We start from the raw sequence: 23466 nt of genomic DNA, 5'->3' as shown, positions 1-23466 counted from the left end.
CCATTCTCAAATGGGGAAAGTTTCCATTTTCACCTTTATTCAAACTTCTCAGTCCCTATCCATTGTCAATTTACAAACTAAGATGGTGTATAGTATCTTCCTTCTTTGAAAAAGAGGCAGGTGTGTGAGTATGAGTTGGTTGAACAGTGGTGTGTGGAGAAACTTGAGGTTTGGGGTTGGTTTTGATTTTGCAGTGGGCAGGGTATTAGGGAAGCAAGGAACCACCTTGTACAATAAGACGTTAGCAATAGAGCCAACCCTTCTCTTTACATGTGGTTGATAAAACCTACACCTAACAACTGACCTATGTAAACATTCCACATTACAGTGAAATATATTGGTGTATCTATTAAACCAATGTATTTTAGGGACAGTTAGGATACTATTTTGACACCTTATCAAATTGGAACAGTTGTACGGATCTCCCATGCTGTAATAATGGTGTGTCGGTTCGATCAACAAAAACTGGTTAAATACTGTCCCCTAACAGCATTCTTAACAATCTTGGAAATGCAGGCTTAGAAGCCAGAAAGTGTTAGTGGATGGGTCAGCACAATTTTATTCATACTGGTGGTAAAACATTTGGTATGTTATTTTTAAATATGTTGATGGTCTCTTAAAATTTTCCACTTTAAGGCATCCTATTTACTGTCACTTCATTGCCTATTAGTCAGAATGAGCAGTATTAGAGATCGAGATAAGTGGCAGCGGAAGAGAATTGAAGTTAAATCCTGCATTTGGTTCACCTGAATCCTGCCATTGGTCAGTTGGGGAGGCCAGAGCAAAACACTCGACTACTTCGAGCCTAAGTCGCCTCACCCGGAAAAACGGGGGTCCACTGAGAAATCGTCTTCAGAAGACACGGTGCTTTCCGGAACCTTCTATCAGACTCCTATCAGCCCTCCGGTGGCCAGCCCAGTTAGTGCTCCTCACACAGACCGGCTACTGTGCCCCTCACAATGACTCCCGCCGTGGCCCCGCCTCCCACCTGTCGGGGCCCCGCCTTCATCCCGCGCGGCCCCGCCTCCCACCCACCGAGGCCCCGCCTTCCTCCCGCGCCGCTTTTTCCGGAACCGAGCCCTCCCCCAGCCCATGAGAAGCCGCGGCCTCCGGCACCGCCCCCTCCGCGCGCCCGCGTGCCGCAGCCCGCGCCGCCTGTCGCCGCCGCGCGCTTCCGCCACCCCGCGCCGCTGCCGCCGCCGCCGCGCTCGCTGGCTGGCCGGGTGTGGGCGCCGGACTCCCGCTGGCGAAGAGGACCAGCAGCGCCGCCGCCACCCCTTCGGCCCGGGCCCGGGCCCCGGCCCCGCCCCGGGCCCCGGCCCCAGCCCCTTGCCCGGCCGGGCGATGAAGTGTCACTACGAAGCGCTGGGGGTGCGGCGCGACGCCAGCGAGGAGGAGCTCAAGAAGGCCTATCGGAAGCTGGCCCTGAAATGGCACCCGGGTAACTACTCCGCAACCGTCGCAGCCCTTGCAAAAGCCGGGCCCCCGCCACCCTTCGCCCCCCTTTTCCCGGAATAACTCCAGGACCCTGGCCAGTCTCCGCCCGCCCGCCCTGTGACTCGCCTCGCCCTGGGAACCCCGTTCGGGTCCCCGGCCAGGTGCCTCTGCGCAGTGCTCTTCCCGCCGGGCGTCCTTCCCGCCCGCAGCGCTCACCCCAGGCTTCCCTAGAGCCCCGGGCAACCCGTCCCTTCCCAGACGTCCCCCCGGCCCACCCACCAACCCCGGCGCTACCCGCAGTGGCACTTGCTGGGGAGGACACATTCTAGCGACTTCAGCGGATCCTCCCACCCCTAAGCAGACAGGAGCCGGAGCCGGAGACCTGGGCTCTCGAGTTTGGTTGGCCCTTGCATGAGTTTCTGCCGCTCAGCTACCCTAACTTCATCACGGAATCCCAGCTACCCAAGTGTAATTTATGGCCCTTTATTGAAATTAAGGCAAAGAAGCTGGTAAACTGTCTTATATCGCTGTGCTCCCCGCCCTTTCCCAGTAAGCTGTTGAAATACGGACCCTGTACTCCACTTCAGATGTTTTGCAGATGGAGAGTTTTAATTAGGTGTCTTCCCTAGTGAAGTTCGTATGTATACTTAGAAGTATGCTTCCTTTGGATGTTTGATTTGTTGTAGTTCAGGCCTGTGTGACTTCTATGAAGTAATCTGATCTTTCAGACTGGGAAACTAAGGCTGTAGTTGAATATCAGCTTTCTGAGTTTGTAAGAGGTTTACATATTAGCACTAATCAATAAGGGTGTTTCTAGAATCTCCAGTATATGCAAGTCACCATAGTAAGATTCTGAAATGCTAAGATATCCCTTGGAAAACATGCTGTAAACCATGGAAAGTTAAACACAAGCGCAAACAAAATAGCACAACATACATAATTGGTAGTTGGATTAACAGAACAAGTAATAAATGCCCCAGGAAGCCAGGGGAGGGAGTTATCACTATGTCATGAGAAGCAGTGAGGTTTCTCTTGGCAGAAGATCCTAGATTTTTAGCTGGATCTTAGGGAAATGGAATTGGGAAAAGTGAGCTGAAGAGTAGACGGAAGAGCATCATGGTGGACAAAAGGTGGTCCAGGGGACGGTTTGACTGACGGCAGTATTTATTGGAAATCTGAAAATATGGTTTGAGAGAAGAGCTGAAGGAAGGGCCTACGACCCAAAGTCAAAAGGTAATGTCTGTAGTTGGTGGAACAAGAAATAAAGGTATGGGTTTGTTACTTAAAATGGTAGTGATTACCAACAGAGGAACTAAACAAATATATATATTGGAAAGGAAGAAGTAAGGTAAACATTCATCAGAAATTGAGTTAGGAATTAGAACAAAGTTAGGAATTTCTTGACTCTTCTGGCTGGAAGAGTGTGAGGAAGAGGATTAATGCTTGTGACCAAATGCATATATAATTTTGATGATAATATGTATTTGAGTGTAGTTTTTAGATTAGGTCATAAAGGGTCTTGAATGGTAGGCTAAGGACTGTGAAATTTGTTTTTTCCAGTAAGAGAGGGTTGAAGCTGGTTTTATTAAGATGTCTTGAGGCGGTGCTGTGAGGGTGTCTGAGTGCATTGAAGAGGGACAGGGACAGAAGTCAGGTAGCGTCCACTATGGCAAGGAAGGGCTCACACCAGGTTGGGGGTTAGTGGGAGGGGAAGGGCAAGGCCTGGTAGAAGAGAAGCTGTGAAGGAGAAATGATCAGATTTGGTGATTAACTGGAAATCAGTGTAGAGAAGGAAGAAAGAAGTAGGCAAAAATTACTAAAACATCAGTTAACTATTTTGAAACCAAACCGGTTAGAAGCGAAGTGTTTTCTCTGAATGTCATCATAATCATAGCATCCTAAATATCTTTTGTTTGAACATGCCTATACATTTAAAGGATACATACTTTCCAGGTAACGCAGGATTTTGATATATTTTGCCGTGCTGACTTGTTAATTTAAGTCTGTCAGTCAGCAGATGTTCAATTCAATCTCTGTGTAAGGTCCTGTGTTAGGTGTTTCTGAGGTTAACATTTGGGCTTTGCTTCAAAGAATAATTTGTACTTCAAGAAGAAAGGCTGTTCATTTTTCATTGTTAAAGGTATTTCTTTGTGGTTTTTTTTTTGTTTTTTTTTTTTTTAATTGAGCAACTGAAAATAGTTTTCAGTAGGGTCAATGTTACTTCCTAGTGAGATCACTCCTCTTGAGGGGAAGGCTTTTATTTGATGACTGCTGCGAGCACTTGACTGTGTGAATGAGGCTGGAATGGTCCTTGCTCTGCAGGCAGGTAGAGTCATCAGGGAGTCCCAGGGAAACAGGCAGTTTCAGTCTGGCAAGAGAAGGGTGGTCTGAAGGCAAGTACAGGGTGGTCTGAAGGCTTATGAGCATATGTGCCTGACCTGGACTGGGTTTCTGTGTGGTGGGACAGATGTGTATCCCTGAAGAAGTGACCTCTAGGGCGAGACTGAAAGCCAGAAAGCAGGGAATACAGAGGGAGGAAGGCTAGACAAAGCATGGCAGAGTACAGGAAGGGCAAAGAGGGGGGTATGGCCAGGTAAGCAGCAGCCAGGTCTTAGAGGTTGGGGTCAACTGGACGAGGTAGATTGATTTTAACCTAAGGGCAGTGGGAAGCAGGGGAAAAGGTAGGTTTGTGTTTGTCAGGTTTGGAGAGAGCAGATTAGAGCAGGCAGATTGGGAGGAGGGTGACCGGGACGTCAGAGTACATTGAAGTCACCCATGGTGACCATAGGACCTGGGAATGGAAACTCTGAGCCAAGGGCTGGAATTCTCAGTAAGTTAAGGGGGAGTGGTTGAGTGATATGTGGACAGTGAGAAGGGGAAGAAGGTGGGGTTGGCCAGTGGTTTGAATCTGGATGGAATGCTAGTGTGCCCTTGGGGATGAGGAAAGGACCAGCAGCCAGGAGGATGCCAGCTCCAGCACCAGCCCTGCCACATGAGGGCTGTGACTGAAGGAGCCCAAGAAGGAAGTCCTGCAGGGAAGCTGTGTTCTCAGGGAGCCTGGTTTCAGTCAAGGCAGGACTTAAAAGGCTCAGTCCATGGAATTTTCCAGAAGGTGGTGTAAAAAAGTTTGGGAGGGAGTAGAAGAGTGTGTGAGTGAATGGAGAGAAAAGCACAGAGAGTAGTGTGAGAATGCCTCTTAAACTTTGATGACTGGCTTTGCAGTACCTGCGGCCTTTGGGTGTGGCTGATAATAAATGTGGGCTTTTTCTTTATTACTGCTTTTTAACTTACTGCATTTATGTGCTTAGATCTCAGTTTAACATTATAGTCAGCCAGTTCAGGTATATTTAAGTGAAATAAGCCAAATGACAGACTGAAAAAAAATTAAGAAAGACGTGTTCATAAGAGGCGAGATCTTCTTTTCAGCGGGTACATTGATGGACTTTCTGTGTTTCAAAGCTTGAGCCTTCTCCAAGCTTCTTTGGGGGAGGAAGGAAGGGTGTGGGAAGAAACAGGACAACGAAGTACAGAACTGATTAAAAGGTGAAGAAGAACCACCCACATACCTCCCCCAGTCACCTTTTTTGTTTTATGTGGGAAGATTTATTTGCTGGCGTTTTCTGCCATTCTGCTTTAATTGGGACTGTGCTGTTTTGTTTATGACAGAAAGTTTATGAATGGTTTGATGAAGATGTAGAAATCATGAGTATTTTTGAATCATGAAAGATACAGAAATCATGATTCTCACCTTGAAGGCGTAGCTGGCTGTGTTCAGAGCTGCATGTGACAGGAAGGTGGCGACAGTAACTAAAGTGAAGAGTTTTGTTTTTCATACCTAGCAAGAAATCCAGGGGACACCCGTCTTGGTAGCTCCAACTCTTGACGAAGCCCTCAAAGACCTGCTCCATTGTCCTGATCCCAAGGCTTGAGTGCTTGCACCTAGTGTAAGCGATTAAGCCTCAGAGGGAAAAGTTTCTTGCTGTCCCATGTTGTGGTGCAGACAGGCAGGTGAGCCACCATGGAGCAGTTCTCCCCAGCACCTCTCAGGTGGGCCCTCACTTACTGTCCAGGGCGGCCTGTGGCCCGGGAGGGGGAGGGAGACTGTGAATGGTTGGCTTCTTGATTATTGGTGCCTGTCTTTGGCTGTATTTGAAGTAGAGGATTACGACGTGCCATGAGAGATGGGAGTATTAAGTCCCAGGAGAAGGGGGACTCGGAGATAACCATTGGCCGTCTTCAGAGGGGCTGCACTGCGGAAGGGCATTTAGACCGGCATTAGATCGCTTGCCACTTACAGCTAGGCTGCGGGGGTGGACGGTTTTTTCCTTTCAAGTTAGAGTTACCATGATTCTAAAATAATATCGAAAACTTTTTCTGTGAAAGCATCTCAGCAAAGAAGGGCTATGGCCAATGACTGCACTTGAGAAAGTATTGTCCGTGATAGTGGTTGAACAGAAAACTCCCTGAAGGACTGGACATCCCGCATGATGGTACCTAGAAAGAGGTGGCAGGATGCCCTCGAGGGTCTTGTTCTAAGGCTGCAAAGTTATTCCTAGGAAGTATGTTTCTGGCCTATTTTTCCTCTGGCCTCTTAGAGGGCAAATACTGAGTTGTAGCTTATAGAATTTTTGTATGCTCCAGAGTGGTCCGAAAATATTTCACTTTCTGAGTATATTAGTTATCTATTGCTACGTAACAAATTACCAAACACTTAGGACTGAAAACAATAAACACAGCAAACATCCATTATATGGACTCAGTTTCTGAGGACAGAGTGTGGGGATGGCTTAGCTGGGTGGTTTTGGCCCAGGGTTTCTCGTGAGGTGGTATCCTCATTGGGAAAACCGCTTTTCAGTCTCCCTCGCATCGTATCAGGCCTGTTTCCTTGCTAGCTGTGGGCCAGAGGCCTCCGTTCTCCACGTGGGCCACCCGAGTGTCTTCTCGCAGTGGCAGCTGGCTACTCCCAGGGCGATCCAAGAGAGCGAGAGCCCGAGGTGGAAACTGCAGCCTTCTATAAACTAATCTCAGAAGTAACTTAGCGTGCCATCACCATTTTTGCTGCCTTGCTGTTGGCCACACAGACCAACCCTGGTGACCTGTGAGGGGGCTCCACAGGGTGTGAATGCCAGCAGGTGGGGAGCCTGGGAGGCCATCTTAGAAGCTGCCCGATGCTCTCTGAATTCATAGTTAAGAGAAAAATAATTAGTATATATTTTTAAAGCTTTACAAGATTGTGGGGTGTGTGTTGATAGGAAAGAAAAAACATAAAGACTGTACTAAATAATAACATTCTTTCCATGACTGATTTTACATATATATTTTGCTTTTTCAAAAAATAAAATGTGTGCTACTCAAGGTTTTCCGTTTGTGGATGCCCAGATTGAGTGCTCAGTGACGCACCAAGGCTTAGGGGAAAGCATACAGTTTCTTCTCAAGTAGATACTTCTCGCATATCCTTATTATCAACTCTCACTAGGACCTCTTTGCTTTCTCCTGATTGTTTTTCTTTGTTTTGCGAACTCCTCATCTATTTATGGCATTTGTGGCGGAAGAGGTCCCTCTTAGATTCTGTCCTCTACTTGTTTGATGACTGACTATCTGGAACTTGATTTTAACAGATAAAAATCTGGATAATGCCGCAGAAGCAGCTGAACAATTTAAATTAATCCAAGCAGCCTATGACGTATTGAGTGACCCTCAGGAACGAGCATGGTGAGCATCACGCCGTCCCTCCTACCGTAGTGTATTTTGTTGGGAAGAATTATCAACAGAAAAATTTAAAAAGTGGATATTTGTCAAATGTTTTGGTGTGTTCTGAGGCATCTGTCCCCTATTGTAGAAAATGCAGTATTAGAGTTGGAAGGAAGCTTAGAGGTGAATACTCCAATTATTTCATTTTAGAGGAGGTAGAATAAAGCTTGGCAATATTAGATAGATTGAACCTTGACCCTTGGGAAGTAACTTCTTATTAAACGGGATCTCTTTGGTGTATGACAAGTTTACTGGTGTTAGGAATGCTGACGTACCCTTAAAACAGTGTTTCAGAGCTAGAATTGCAGGATTTACCCAAGAACTACTTTATATGAAGAAATGGAGTTAAGCTTCTATGTCTATGACAGATACTTTTAGGTATGATGACCTGATAATTTAGTAGCAATTTCAGACAAAAAATTCTTTTTTTAAAAAAGATTTTATTTATTAGAGAGAGAGAGCATGAGCAGGGGAAGGGGCAAAGCAAGAAGCCAACTCCTTGCTGAGCAGAGAGCCCGATGAGGGGCTTGATTCTGGGACCCTGGTATCATGACCTGAGCCAAGGGCAGATGCTTAAAGGACTAAGCCACCCAGTCACCCCCAGACAAAAATTTCTATGTCTAAATTTAAGTTCTCAGATTTTTTTTGAAGATTTTATTTATTTATTTGATTAAGAGAGATCACAGGTAGGCAGAGAAGCAGGCGGGGGTGGGGGGAGCAGGCTCCCCACTGAGCAGAGAGCCCGATGCGGGGCTTGATCCCAGGACCCACTGAGCCACCTGGGCACTCCGAGTTTTCAGATTCTTGATGAACTTTTTGCTACCAAGGAGTAAGTTTTGAGCCCCGACATGTCTGTGCAAGAGCCTGCTGTTACAAAGAGCAGGTGGGTATGCAGGGCTGCTGCTCGAGTCTTGTGTGTGTCAAACAGCGTAAAACACGGCAGGCTCTCAAGCGAGAAAGGCTGTAAGAAAAAAAAAATTCTTTAAAAATTGTTTTTTAGGTGAAAATCAGAGAGAGAATCCTACATTTTTCTCCTCCTGAAAAATTTGGAGATCTGCACTTAGGAATGCTTTTGCTTTCCTTTAGGAACTTTGAAATTCTTTCCTGCCTCCCTTGGCTCTGTGCCCTTCTCCAGATCTCAAGTGGCCTTCTTGTTCGAAGGGCTCTCTTGTCCTTTTGTGTGAAGGCCCTGCTGTTGACTCTCGTGTTGCCTGCAGGGCAGACTGCACAGTTACTAGGAGTATGGTCCTTCTAGTGCAGGAGGCCTCGTTTGGAATTCTAGCTCTGCTGCTTACCGGGTTTGTGATTATGGATAAATTATTTAGTATCGGGTTTGTGATTATGGATAAATTATTTAGTATCGCTGAGAGTCAGTTTCCCATTACATCTTTGGGGTAAGAACTGACGTTACAGAGTTATTACAGGGAGTAATTGTGTGTATGTGAAACTTGTAGATTGTTTATATAAACCTAGGAAGACCAGTTTTGGTGTTTGTTGGTAAATCTGATCACAAATATATAATCTTAGTCTGTGGAGTAGATTAAGTCCCATGCTGACCAATTTAGTAGTATTTCTTACCTGTAAAATGCAGCTACCTTTCTGGAGGAGTCATGGAAATTCCCTGGCTTGTTAAGTTCACTGTTCATGTGGGCGAGTAGTGTACAGTGCTTGCCTCGTCCTTGAAGTTCAGTCATAGTTTTAATCAGCTCTGTGAAGGATTATCAAGTCTTTTCAGGTTGATATTTAAAAAAAATTTGAGTGTGGGTTGGACATATTAAAATGTCTAATAATATTTTGGCTGTTTCAGATTCAAGAGTCCTTCTGAATTTTCATTTATTCAGCGATCACTAATGACGCTAATTTGTTTGTTTAGGTATGATAATCATAGAGAGGCTCTCCTTAAAGGTGGGCTTGATGGGGAATATCAGGACGACAGCTTAGATTTGCTTCACTACTTCACTGTGACCTGTTACTCTGGTTATGGAGATGATGAAAAGGTAAATGAACTCACTCTTAATTTCCTATCAAGCACGAGACTTTCAAACACAAAGTGAAATCATGTTATTATTGGTGAAAGCAATGTTCGAAAACTGAAAAAATACTGCCTTTGTATTTAAACTGTTGGCATAAGAAAACTGCAGTTTTCAGAAACCTGCATGTTCTGTCATGACAGAGCTTGGGCCTGTAATTCTTTAACATTAAAGTTTTTCATGTACGTTTTAAAATTGTATTCTGTGATCAGCGTATAAAAGTATTAAGAATTTGTTTTCCTGCTGCTGTTTTTTAGGGCTTTTATACAGTTTATCGTAACGTATTTGAGATGATTGCGAAGGAGGAGCTAGAATCTGTGTTAGAAGAGGAGATGGAGGCTTTCCCCACTTTCGGAGACTCCCAGAGCGACTATGATACGGTAAAAGAAAATTGCATTGCCGTTTTATAATTCGCATTTACCAGTGTGTTTTCTCCCCATTTTTTAATTTGAGAAGAGTGGACCCTGGTTCTTGGTCCCACACTGTAACTAACTCTGCCCCAGTCTCCCTTCCTGGAGGGGCTTGTGGCGCCCTCGGAGTGGCCTCCTTTACTTTTCCTGTTTATTGGGCAGGTCCCACCCCATTCAGCGCCCCACTCGGTTTGTTCTTGAGGGCGATTCATTCTGTAAAGCCCTGAAGGACTGTCTTTTCCGTTGACTAGTAGTGATGTGATGTGTGTGAAAACAGAGATGTGTTGCGTCACTGATAATTTGCTGCCTTGCTGGAGAAAAAGAATCTTAAACCTCAGCATGTTACTGGTTTTCTTGGTCTCTAGGTCGTCCATCCTTTCTATGCCTATTGGCAGAGTTTCTGCACTCAGAAGAACTTTGCATGGAAGGAAGAATATGATACGCGACAAGCTTCGAACCGCTGGGAGAAACGAGCCATGGAAAAAGAAAACAAAAAGATTCGCGACAAAGCGAGGAAGGAGAAGAACGAGCTGGTGCGCCAGCTGGTCGCGTTCATCCGCAAGAGAGACAGGAGGCTGCAGGCGCACCGGAAGCTCGTGGAGGAGCAGAACGCCGAGAAGGCCAGGAAGGCGGAGGAGATGAGGCGGCAGCAGAAGCTGAAGCAGGCCAAGTACGGGAGGCGCGGCCGGGCCCCTGGCTCTGAAGAGGTGTGGGGCCCTGGGACCGGGCCTGACGGGGGGGGCAACCCCCCGTGTCCTGGCTTCATCAGCCACCCTTGCACTGCATGTTTGCCTTCAGAGGCCCTCAATACTTGAGATCCTTTCCAGACTCTTCTGAGACGTAATAATAATGACCGCCCATTGATCTGCTCCTCTGGACGAGGCCCTGTTCCAAGCACTTTTGTCCTAGCAGTTCTGTGAAGTAAGTTCTGGCTTTTTTCCTCGTCCTTCTGAGGAAGCCAGGCAGGCAGGCCCAAGATCCCAGAGCTGGGAAGTGGCAGAGATGGGCTTCGGCCCGAGACGCTGTGCAGTGCGCCCACTGTGCCCCACCTCGCGGTCCCTCCTCTTTGATGGCACACTCCAGGGCTTTGGTTCATTTTTATGCCTTTAAAGCTTTGTCACTCGGAGTTAGTGTAAAAGCATTGTGTCCAGAGCACTGTAGCATTCTTTTAAAGAGATTCACTTCTTCTAAATTCTATTCACCCACCCTTCATTTTTGGAAAGTTGGCACTCTACTTGCCACTTAGGACTTAAAAACACCTCAAGACTTTTTACTAACTTGCTAGGAGGTCTAGGTTTCAAAACCTAGTTGTCTAATAGGGGGGTTAAAACCACCCACATGACAGATAAGCCACTGGCCCCCACTTGAACTCAGCCCTGACAGTGCAGGGGGAGCAGCTCTCCAGGGCCGGGCTGGAGGCCTGCGGGGTAAGCAGGACCGGTGTCAGTGGGGCTGTGCTGTGTGTCTAGACTGGCCGAGCAGTACAAAGAACAGAGCTGGATGACCGTGGCCGACCTGGAGAAGGAGCTCAAGGAGATGGAGGCGCGCTATGAGAAGGAGTTTGGAGATGGATCAGATGAAGATGAGAGGGAGGAATCTGAGCTCAAAGATGGGCACGATGGTAACTACCTTCATTGGGAAACTTGAGAAAGGGAATGCCGTGCTCCGATGTCATGCACTCAGGATGCTTGCAGGTGGCAGGCAGGGGTGGCGCGGGGGGGCAGGGACGTGGCTGCATCCTGCGGACTCCTGTGCTCCCTCGCTTCCTCCACTGCTGCCAGGACTGTGTTGCCAGGGTGTTCCTGTCCATTTGCCTTCTAAGCAGAGCTGGAAATCTGGATTTTTATGGAACGTCTTCCGGTTTTGAAATGTGGCAGACAATTAAAATGAAAAACAATATTGTATAGGCCAAGCAAAGGTAGTCCATTGATGTTGATTAAACCCTAGATGACCAGAATAAGAAATAAGAGTTTATTTGATTAATAACCTCTTTTCTGAGCGTGCTTTAAAGAGTCTGGGCTTCTGCCTGCATAAATAAGTTGGCCGGTGGGTATATTGACTGTTGGTTACTTAAAAACCTGTGATGAAGCCCAGGAGGTCAAGTTTTTATAGCTTTTTCCAGAAAAGCCGATGTTGTACAGGAGTCTGTGTGGTGTATATAAATTCTTCCTCTCATTTCTGAGAGTTTCCTCCCACTGTGCTGGGAAGTGTCCTTTCTGTGCGTCTCTTGTGAGAGCACAAGGCCTGTGACTACCTGAACACGGAGGAGTAGGCATTGTGGAGAATAACCTGACCTTCCGCGTAGTCTCTAGCTGTCGTGTGAGGGATAATGTGGAAGGATGAGTTCACCTTATCTATAAATGTGTGGCTGTAGACTAGTTGGCGAATGATAGAATGGTGGACTTTTATTTACTCAAAATGATTATGAAATGAAATTTTTAGAAGTAGTATGTGTGAAAGTCTTGAAAATTATAATGCATTCTGGAAACGTGAGGTGACATAATTAGAGTTTTATATAAAATTTATGAAGTGCTTTCACATTCAAGAAAGAGCTTGCTTGCCTCTCACACAATACCCCGTAAATTTATATTTTGCTCATAGAATTAATTTCCTTTTACTGAAGAGGAAAATATGACTCTGAGAAGCTTTGGCATGTAGACCTGCCATATGACCATTTTTAGATCCAGATTTTGACTTCAAAGCTAACATTCTTTATTAACTATTTGATGAATTGTTTATATGTAATGAAAGGGTACAGGTAATTGCATACTAATACCATTTATTAAACATTAATACTAGGTAGAATGAGTTTTGATCATTTGTAATTTCAGTGAGAAAGTGTCTTTCGAAATTATGTTAATGTGACTTACAAAGAACCAAAATGTAGACTAGAAGAGATAGCTTGGGATCCTTATTAATCTAATTGCATGATCCCTTTTATTGATCTCTGTGGCAGTTTACCTGTTTATTTCTTAAGAAGACAGATGGGATTTTACAAGGACTTTCAGTTCAGCATTTTAGTTGCTTAGATTTTGTGGACTATATTGATAGTAATTATTTCATTGTAACAAAGTCCCAAGCTTATTTAAAAAACAAGGGTGTAAAGGCATGTTAAAGTTTATATATAATAGGCTCTTTTGTGACCACCCTGTCAAATAATGATGGAGTATTTCAGGCTACGTTTATTTAAGCATTTAAGAGTAGATTACAGTTACAAATGTGTTTGCATCGAATCTTGCTCAAGGGGTCAACTGAAAAATCTGTTGAAAAAGCTGCTTTGTGGTAGAACTGTGAAAGTGGCATCTGATTTTCTGGACTTAGCTCACACTGAGAACTTTGAGAGACTTTGAGTCTTCTCAGTAGACTTAGGAGAAGAACTGGAAAGATAAAGTGGTGATTTGGAAGCCTACCTTTATAATTCAGGACTGCTTTTGAAAGGTGAGCTCAAACCCTGGTAACCTTATTTGGTTTTTGTAAGGAAATACAATTTCTACATTGTGTGCGAAATTCGTTTGTTACTAAAGACATGTAATTTGCTAACACATTTCAGATTTGGGTTCTTATTGTCGGGTTTTTACTGTTGGCTTCCTTCTCGTAGGCAAAGACAGTGATGAAGCTGAGGATGCTGAGCTGTGCGACGGCCTTTACTGCCCAGCGTGTGACAAATCTTTCAAGACAGAAAAGGCGTAAGTTTAAGATCTTTGAACTCCCCTTTTCTTCGGAGGTGAACCAGAACACTGCAAGTCCTAAAAGGAAAGTGCTCATAGCAGGAGGTCACCAGCCCTCCTCTGTGTTCTCTTGGGGGATTTCTTTCCCCGAGAGGAGGACGTAGGATTTGTGCCAGTGGTTAAGCACACGGCACTGATTCTCGTGCACATTGGCAGTCCTCCGTGAGAGCTGCTTCTTAAAACATGGACGCGTCTCCATGTCACTGCTTATTGCGATGAAGGCACAGTCACAGACGAGGAGGCTAGACCAAAGCGAGTCTCTGCTGTTGGTGGCAGACTCCCTTCCAGCTGTCACACTCCCGTGCAGGCCAGTGTCCCGTTTCAGCCTAGGAACTTCAAATGTGTCCTGCCTGAATTACATTTGCTGAAGCAGAGGGACTTTGCCTTTTGGAAACGAGGAAGAGAGAAGTATTTAAGTACTTACGGAGAGGAGAAAGAACAGGACAGCAACAAAAGTAGACTCAGCAAGGGACAAAGAAACAAAACACATGCAGGGAAGGAGAGGGGAGACTGGAGGGTGCAAGTGGGGGTGTGGGAGGCGTGAAAGGCCTTGGTGTGGAGCCCCGAGGGGAAAAGCTGTTGAGTAGTAAGAGAAGTGGCAAGGGCAGAAGAGTTAGAAACGGGAAAACAAAAGCAACAGTGAAGGAGATTTAAAATTGATTTTTTTATTTAAAAATAATGTCAGACTTCTAATGAAGTTGCAAAGATAGAATAAAGCACCCGATTCACCTGTGGCTGATGTTTTGCCCTATTTGTGTTCACCCCTTCTCCCTCCCCCCACCTCCCCTGCTCCACACAGTTTTTCCCGGAATAATTTGAGAGTAGATTACATACATAATGCTTGTCTACGTCTTAATTACTTCTGTATATAGTCCTAAAGAAGAAAGCCATTCTGTTAGATGATCGCAGGACAGCTGTCAGCTTCAGGAGACTTATAACCAGGCTGTGGTCCTTTCTTCTCCTTTACCACCTATATTCCACTTCTGTCTCCATGTCCTGTCCAGTGTCTCCTCCACTCCGGTCAGGATCCGGTCTAGGATCAGAGGTTGTGTTCATTTATTTGGTCTTGTTCAATCTGGATCAGTTCCCTTGTCTGTGCCGTTGTTACTCCAGAGTACAGGCCCTTCAGAACGTTTTTTTTTCGGGGAGTACTTATCATCTTGAGTGTCGGTCTCCTCATGATTGGATTCTGTGTCTGGCTGGCTACCGTATCAACATGCGGTGCTGCTCTCGGGCCTTCAGTTCTGGAAGCATACGACGTCTGTCTGCCCTTCCTTGGTGGTGAAAGTTTTGATCACCCAGCCAGGACGTCTTCTCATTTTTCCACTGTAGAGTTAGTATTTTTTTCCATTGCAACAGATTTTACTTTATAGTGCATTTAATCTGTGGGGAGACACTTTCAAGTTAGACAAGTGCCTTGCTCCTCATCAATGTCCTAGATTTGGCATTCATTGATGATTTCAGCTTATCCCACTTGTCACATAATGGTTCCAAAGCGGGGCTTTTCTGGAACCAGTGCTCCTTCTCTGTTATTAGTCCTCAGTAGGCCTTCTTCCATCAATAAGAGCCCTGCCTCTCCTCTGTCTAGCTATTACCAGTATGAATTTGTGAAGTTTTTCAGTGTTCTATGATTTCTTATTGTACTTTTCATGCTCAAACTTTTCCAGATATGATTAGTGAGAGTTCTTTCAAGGTGGCTCCCGTGTCCTTTTGACAAGTCCCAGTCATTTTTTTGAGCACTTATTTTCTGGCACACCATGTTCCTGTTTCTCTAAGAAACCATGGTATGAAGGAGAATTTTAGTGGGAGGGAAAAGTAGCAACTGAAGCTAGAAAACCCAAGTCTGAACAGATGAGTTAAGGTTGATAGTACAGATATAAGTTTCCTACTTTCTTGTTCATCTACCGACTCTGGTACTTCTGTCTTGTCAACCCTATTTTGTGGAATGTTACTTCATGGCCCACAGATGCCCTGAAAGAGAGTTTTAGGCAGAGGCGTGTAGACGTGTCTGAATTCACATTTAGGATGGTGGGAGTGAGAAGGGAGAGCCCTCTTAAGAAGGCGAAAGACAGTTATTGAAAAAAGCAAAAGGGGGTAACCTACTGTAGTACCTGAGGCCCTCACATCATAAACCAAGTGGTCTTCTCTTCAAGTTGGAATGCTGTCTTATAAATTCTCGGGATCTTCCAGAGCCCACAGTGCAGCCTGGAACATGCATGCGTTAGGCTAATACTCAGTGATTAAGAGGAAACAGTGGAGAAGACATGAACTTTAAGATAATAGAGAATTTGACCAAAAAAAAAAAAAAAAAAAAAAAAGCAAGATTGGAAGCATATATGTAGATAAAAGGACGGGGTGAAGGGAGGGTGCTGGGATGGAGGGAAGAAGAGCTCAGGCGTGGGCTGGCTGTGTCCTCCTGCCTGAGAGGTCCTGACAGGGTTCTTCTGCTTCTCTTTGTAGGATCCCCAACATTTGCTTCCTTATTGGGAAAAATAAATTTTACCATGGCTGCATTTATTCAGCCACATAGTTGGGCACATGTGAGTCCTGTTGTGGTTACTAACGTCCGATTGTTTTTCCAGCATGAGGAATCATGAAAAATCAAAAAAGCATCGGGAAATGGTTGCCTTGTTAAAACAACAGCTGGAGGAGGAGGAAGAAAATTTTTCAGGACCTCAAACTGATGAAAATCCATTGAACGCCAATTCTGAGGAAGAAATAGAAGAGGCACCAAAACAAAAGTACTTCTAAAAATGCTTCTAGACTTACTTATCACATTAGAGATGAGATTGCATTTAAATGCTGTTTTATCTAAGAAGTTATTCTGTTATGCTAATATTTTCCACATTTTTTTCTGTGTAAGGGAATTTACAATATTGAAACGGGTAAAAACATGATGTCAAGTATAATTTTACAGAATATATTATGATTGTATTAAAAGCAGTTTTATACCAAGGGAATTGATAGGCTAATTACTATCAATGGAACCACTGTTCTAATTTTCTAACAATAATGTGAATATTTTCTTTTTAAGACCTTATGCTATTAACTACTTTTAAAATTTTACTTCTCTCTGTATCAGTAGTGTTTTAGTATTTTTTTTTTAACTTAGTAAGTAGTCACAGTTAAATATTTGACATTTTTATTTATATTTATTCTTAGGCTTTCTAAAAAACAGAAGAAAAAGAAACAGAAACCAGCACAGGTATGTTGAAAAAGTTTTATTAACATTAAATATCAAACATAAAGTTGGACTGCTTTTGTTTTAGTATAGTTCATATTAAAGAGAGGGATTTTCACTCTATATTTTATGTTGATTATAAAACAGATTGAAGGAAGTTGAAAACAATTTTCTTTTTTCATCACTTTCCTCTATTAATATGTATGTGGCTAATTTACTTAATTACTGTTGTCGGTGTATCTTCAAATATTGCACGTGGAATGAATTCCCTGATACTAATTAACTGAGTGATCATATTAAAAATCTGGACACATGATGACTGGGTCTTTAAATCTCTAAGACAAGAGTTAAAATCAGAAATATATGAAAATCTGAGGGTTGATTTTTGTATATCTAGGGTTTTTTTCCCAACAACATAAATGAAATTTTGCAAAAGGAACATTTGACTAGAAATGTGTAATGTTTATGATTCTTGAAAAAAATGTTTCTTAATATTACTCAGAAATGTAAGTAGCTTAAATATGTCACACTGGCATGTAAATCCAATCTCTTAAGAATATTTTTAAATTGGGGGGCGCCTGGGTGGCTCAGTGGATTAAAGCCTCTGCCTTCGGCTCAGTTTATGATCCCAGGGTCCTGGGATAGAGCCCCACATCGGGCTCTCTGCTCCGCTGGGAGCCTGCTTCCTCCTCTCTCTCTCTGCCTGCCTCTCTGCCTGGTTGTGATCTCTGTCTGTCAAATAAATGAATAAAATAAAGAATATTTTTAAATTGGGGCACCTGGGTGGCTCAGTGGGTAAGCCTCTGCCTTCAGCTCAGGTCATGATCTCGGTCCTGGGATGGAATCCCCATTGGGCTCTCTGCTCAGCAGGGAGCCTGCTTCCCTCTCCCTCTCTCTTTCTCTCTGCCTACTTGTGATCTCTCTGTCAAATAAATAAAATCTTTTTTAAAAAAAAGAATATTTTTAAATAAAAAGTTATTTTGTTGTTATAGATGCATGACAATCCTATAGATGCATAAACACACAGCGAGCTTCTCCTTTACTATCCTTTACTAAGGATATTTGGTGGTTCTAAAGGAAGTGGAATTGATTTCTGCACTACTTTAATATAATCTAATTATATTAACTTATATTAAGTATTAAATGTTACAGTTCTTTTTGACAACTGAAAATATTTTTAAGAAAATTTAGTTAACACATTACTGATTTTTCATAAAACTTGAGATTTGGCTTATCTATTTAAATGGTTATATATTTGAAAGTAGTTTTTATCTGTCTCCTGTTCCAAAAATGATACATGACACATGAATTTATCACTGTTAAAATTTGTGACTTGGAACTTTTGCTTCAATTATAAAACCACATAGCAAGTTCTGTGTTTCTTTATAAAATGACTCATACCTACTGTCTTCTACCCAAAGACTCAATAATCATTAGCTTAGAACATTTCCTCTCTCATTTTTGTGTGCTGGAACCACTAGAATAAACACAAGATAAGAGAGATTTATACCTAACCCAAGCCTATCCTGAGTAAGGAAGCATAGGTCTTATAGGTTGCAGTAACAAATATATTTGTGTTTTCTTACCAATGAAAATGCTTCATTTACTACCCCATTTTTTCCCTCCAAAGCTATATTCCTTTATAGTAATACCTCTTGTTGATTTCTGATTCTGTCAGGAAGAAAATCCCACTTCAGATCTAGTTTTATGTAGCACTTTTCCTGACGTTTCCTCAGTTCTTTTTAAAAGGAGGGTAGTGTGGAGATGTGAACCCATTGACTGAAAAGCAGCAGGCAGCTAACACAGAGAATCAGGAAACTTCAGACTGGGAGAGTTTTCTGTATGGGCAGGAAAAAAAAATTTGCATGACTTAGTAAGATGGTAAAAGGAAACCCAGAAAACTGCAATTGAATGTAAACAGAGGACCCTGGATGACAGAAAGGAGGAGTCCAAGTCACTTTTGAGGACAGTATTCTGAACACCCTCCATGAGAAACATTCCAAAGACAAAATTACTTGCAAAAAAATAAATCTTGTACTTAGTAGATATTTTGGTCTAAGTGTAGCCTGAATCTAATCATAAGGAGACAACCAGAGGAAGCCAAACGGGGGGGACAGAATAGCCAGCAGATTGTCAAAATCCTGAAAGACAAAAAGTAGGGCTGAGGGAGTTCTAGGACAAAGGAGATTCAATGGGCATGACCACGACACACAGCATGGGGTCCTTGATTTGTCACACCTCTCAGGGCCCCCAAGGAGAGGTTGTTACTGGGTTGTGAATATGGATTATGGAGCCCACACATCAGCCTTAAATTCTTGAGTACAAAGGGCATTCTGGGGATGTAGGGGCAAGCGTCATGATATCTGCCTGCTATTTATTTTTATCCTTCTGGGCTTGGGAGTGGGGTGTGTGTGCAGAGAAGAGGGAGGAAGGGAAGGGAAAGCAAATGTAGCAAACTGTTGCCCCAACCCAAACCAACAAAAATAAACACTCTTCACATAGTGAAGGCATGTTGGCCAAGCCTTGCCTTTTTCATAATGCTTATTTGCTCTTTTTTTTTTTTCCCTAACTATAAAAGTAGTAGGTGCTCATTGCAGATCATTTGGAAAATATGGAGAACTATAAATATCACCCCTCATTCTGCCTATAGATACTACTTAGTATTGAATTAGATTGTAATCAGACATTATGTGTAATTTTCTTTTATATTTTAGCTAATAATTTGTAGGTACTGTTCTACAGAATTGAATCAGTGTCTTTGCAAACATGATTTTTAAGAGCTTCGTAATTCCCTTCATAATTCAACCATTCACTTACCGAACATATAGATTGTTTCCACTTTTTTCTTACTCTAATGTTTCTGTAGTGAGCATTTGTGTTTTTAAATTATTATTTGCCTTTTCTTTTTACTTCCTGAAGATCTCCTCATCCAGAGCGTACCCAACATTATAATTGTTTAGTATAATTACTTGGTATCCTAAGAAGCTGGGGTTGTTACTGTAATTATTTTGTAATACATACATGTTTTATTACTAGAAGTATGATGATAATTTCAATGAAAATGGAACTGGAGAAGAAGTAAAGGTTGAATCAGAAGATACCAACTTAAATCAAGACCGTGCCAAAGAATTAGACGGGAGTCCCCAAGAAAGTATCAGTGTCACTGAGACTGTCGAACTCTGTGATGATCCAAAAAGTGAAGCTAAGAAGTAAGTCAGGTTGATGGCGTTTTCTAATTACTGTTGGTGGGAAGAATATCTTTTCGGATCTCAAATAACATCTTTCCCATGGTTGATGAAGCAAAGCAGGTCTGTCGGTGACCTGTACATTTATCCAGACAGACGTCCCAACGTAATACAGACAAGGCATGTTGGGAAGAGGATGCCGGAGGAAGGTGCTAACGGACATTTTAGCAACATGGCCCAAATCAGAAAGTCATTTTGACCCAGTTTCTATCCTGTTGAGGTTCTTATTTTATCCTTGAGCAGTAATCCTCGAACAAGGAATCCAAGAACAATTCTCCTGATGAGGCCACGTCCCACTTGCCTGGAGCGTCTGGGACCGTGTGTCCATGCTCAGGGCTGTCCTGTGTTGGGCCTGCGCTGCAGGTCACCAAGATCTGCATCCAGAGCCTGGAGCCTTCCTGCTGGCAGGAGCCTGGAATGTGGTGCCCCATAGGGTCACAGTGGCTGGCCAGAGGAAGGTCTCTTTCAGCGGAGAGAGCATTCCTGGTCCTCTCCTTCCTGCCATGTCTTACTGTCTTGGTCTCTGACCTCCTCTGCTCCTCTAGAGCAGAGAGTAATTTCTTATTCCTTGAGGGAAAATCTGAACAGTGAGTAGCCTCCCTGTCTAGGACCACGAGAAGGAGTTCAAACAACAGAGTCAAGTGCATGTCTGCGTTGCCAGCATTTAGCATCGGAGCAGGGGCGAAGAGGTAGGGCAGCGCCCTTAGGGGTTTAGGGGTTTAGGAGCCTCCATGATGGAGGCCTAGGGTAGGCCTGTAGCTTTGGGGAAGGAGCGCAAGGCCATGTGCAGTCCTGTAAGGTGTTGTAGCTTGTGTTTCAACAGTTGTAAGTAAATGCCGTAGCTTTTGTGTCACATTTAACATCTACTGTGGTCTTTAAAGTTGCTCAGGAAAGCTATTTATTTAAGATGTGAAAATTAATTAGATTGGCCATTAAAATTAATGAATTAGCCTTTCACTTGAGTCTTTTTGGGAGCAAAATAACAATTAAAAGGGATACATTATTACTGGATTGTAAGAACTCTATAATTTATCTTCCAGTGCTCCTAAACCCAAAGGGAAGAAAGCCAAAGACATGAAAAAATCTGTCAAAGTACCTGCTGAACCGCAGACAGTGGTAAGTCAAAATCATATTGACATTTTTCAGTGGACCTAGTTTCAGCAATATCATCTAAATTCTTAATTCTGATTCTAAAGCCATCTTTGGTGAGCCCTTGTGCACCTACTAAATAGGTGTGGATCTGTCAACAGTTTTTCTTGATGAATGTAGAATTTATATCTGTGCTGCTGTCCCTGTTGTTCTTTAAAGTAAAAAGGCACAGTGGGAGTACCAGATCCAGCAGAACAGCTACTGCTCTGTTTTCCGTTACTTTGCAAACTGAAACATTGCTCAGTGCATACCGTGGAGTGGCTTATCTTAACGTTGATGCTTTTGGTTGGTGGGACTTAACTTCTCACTCTTTTGAGCCTGAGTGGCAGTAATTTTGTTAAAAAGATTTATTTGGAATTATTTGATACTAAATCTCAACATGAAAACCTAAATTATTGCTCTCAGGGAATAACATTTGCTCTTAACTGATTTTTTTTTCCCCTCTTCAGGGTGATGTTCTTATCAGCTGTGCAACCTGCCACAGTGAATTTCCATCCCGGAATAAACTTTTTGACCATCTGAAAGCCACAGGTCATGCAAGAGCGCCTGCATCGTGTTCTTTAAACAGTGTAACGAGTAGTCGAAGCAAGAAAGAGAAACGTAAAAACAGATAGAAATCCTGCCAACGTTTTTTTCTTTTTGATTGTCTCTAGATTTTGAAACCAAAAACTGAACTGAAGTCATCTAAAGAGTTAAAATTTCGGTGATCTGCAATTTATTGCATTGTGGAAGATTATTTTTTATCTTGTAAAAACATTTTTTTGTTTAATATATATTTTTTAAACATTTCATTAGTGATTGAATTCTACTTTGCCATCTGGATTGACTTGAATGTTTCAAAACAGGTACATATTGTAAAGTATGCGTTCTTGACTTCTGTTGGCTCACATGGACAGAAATGTACAGGGAGAATTAAATTATTTTAACACATACAAATGCTCCTTTGTGTTTTATTTTGGGGGATTTCACATAATATTTTTATATGATTCAGTGCATTTTTATTCTTTTAACGTTTCATGATCTGTCAAAGACTCAGTTTTAAAATCATCGTAGTTTTTTTTCTTACCTGATACCATGACTCCAGCTCTGCTTTTAAAATTATTTCTAAATAACCTATTGTTGATTACTGTATTTTTTTCCCTCCAGGACAGGGGTAGGTAGAAACTAATTGAACATATATGGTTATGTTTCAAAACTCGTATCTCAAGGTATAACCATGGTGATTTGAGATTTTATAGGTAATTCTCAATAAGATATATCTTTTGGTGTTTGGCCCTGATTTAAATTGTGGAGGTGGAAGCAAATCACTGTGTGGCACTTCCTCCTTGGCATGGTGACGGCCGTGAAGCATGACGGAACCAGGGGCGGGTGGTGCAGAATTTGTACTGACTCTTTAACAAAGGATATTCTGCCTTGGGCTTTTTTCCTTCACTATTTTCACAAGTTTTTACTTTTTTTTTTTTCATCATTTAATGGAAAACAACTTTTTGAATAAAAGTTTTTTCATAGGGCTGGTATTTATGCCATCCATTCTGTAGCAAAGATGAATATTAACTCGAAAAACAGAACAGTTGAAAGTGAGTGTGGTCACGAATGTGGATCAGTGATGAGTCAGTTTTTAGGGTGAGGCTGGATTAAATAGGCGACTCTTACACTTGGTCTTGAGAGCAACTTTGAACTCAGTGGCTTTAAATACATACTCTGTGTTTAGTGAAGCTCTCACCTTATATCCTTGAACCTTCGAGTGAAGGAATCTTCAGTTAGTTATGAGCTCTAATACTTGAGTCTCTTGGCAAAGACTTTTCTGAATGCCTCATGGATAGTACTGAGCGTAGGGATCACACTGTGTGATTGACTTGAAAATACACATTTGTATTTTAATTTTTTCTTCATTTAGAAATATTAGTAGTATTTTTAAAAGATTTTATTTTTTGAGAGAGAGAGCACAAGTGGGGGGAGGGACAGTGGGAGAAGCAGGCTCCCCACTGAGCAGGGAACCTGAGACCGGGCTCGATCTCAGGACACCCATTCATGACCTGAGCCAAAGGCAGACGCTTAACCAACTGAGCCACCCAGGTGCCCCATAAGTTTTCTTTATTGTCCTCCTTTCTGTTTCTCTATTCTCTTTTGCTAATTCCTCCTAATTGTCATGTGCTACCCCCTGCCCCCACCTTGTCCCTTTCTTGTCCCTTCAGGGGAAATAGAGCCAGTTCTTTGGGCTCTTCCTCCCAAGCTTGGTCTGAAAAGTTGCCACCCTCTGCTAATTAGAACTAGGTGAGTTGGCTGTAATAAGAATAGGAGTACTGGGGGCCCCTGGGTGGCTCAGTGGGTTAAGCCTCTGCCTTTGGCTCAGGTTATGATCTCAGGGTCCTGGGATTGAGCCCTGCATCGGGCTCTCTGCTCAGCAGGGGGTCTACTTCCCCCATTTCTCTGCCTGCCTCTCTGCCTACTTGTGATCTCTCTCTGTGTCAAATAAATAAATAAAATCTTAAAAAAAAATAGGAATACTTATCAACAAGAGGGCATACAGATCAC

The 23466-nt window shown here is 43.0% G+C and overlaps 1 protein-coding gene across 1 annotated transcript; it reads left to right on the top strand.

Annotated features, from left to right (window-relative positions):
• The first annotated feature begins 1165 nt into the window (after positions 1-1165).
• DNAJC21 (DnaJ heat shock protein family (Hsp40) member C21) lies at positions 1166-21863 on the top strand. The gene is made up of 12 exons (XM_032337631.1): positions 1166-1441; positions 7056-7149; positions 9062-9185; positions 9476-9598; positions 9994-10298; positions 11098-11249; positions 13227-13314; positions 15939-16097; positions 16519-16561; positions 19574-19746; positions 20823-20898; positions 21381-21863. Exons 1-12 carry the CDS (start codon positions 1345-1347, stop codon positions 21543-21545), a joined length of 1599 nt encoding a protein of 532 aa, XP_032193522.1. The 5' UTR covers positions 1166-1344; the 3' UTR covers positions 21546-21863.
• Positions 21864-23466: the final 1603 nt, after the last annotated feature.

This window comes from Mustela erminea, chromosome 3 (genome assembly GCF_009829155.1).
Source record: "Mustela erminea isolate mMusErm1 chromosome 3, mMusErm1.Pri, whole genome shotgun sequence".
In the NCBI taxonomy this organism is placed as follows: Eukaryota; Metazoa; Chordata; class Mammalia; order Carnivora; family Mustelidae; genus Mustela; species Mustela erminea.
Note: the sequence above shows the minus strand (reverse complement) of the source record. Positions and strands in the feature narration are given on the sequence as shown.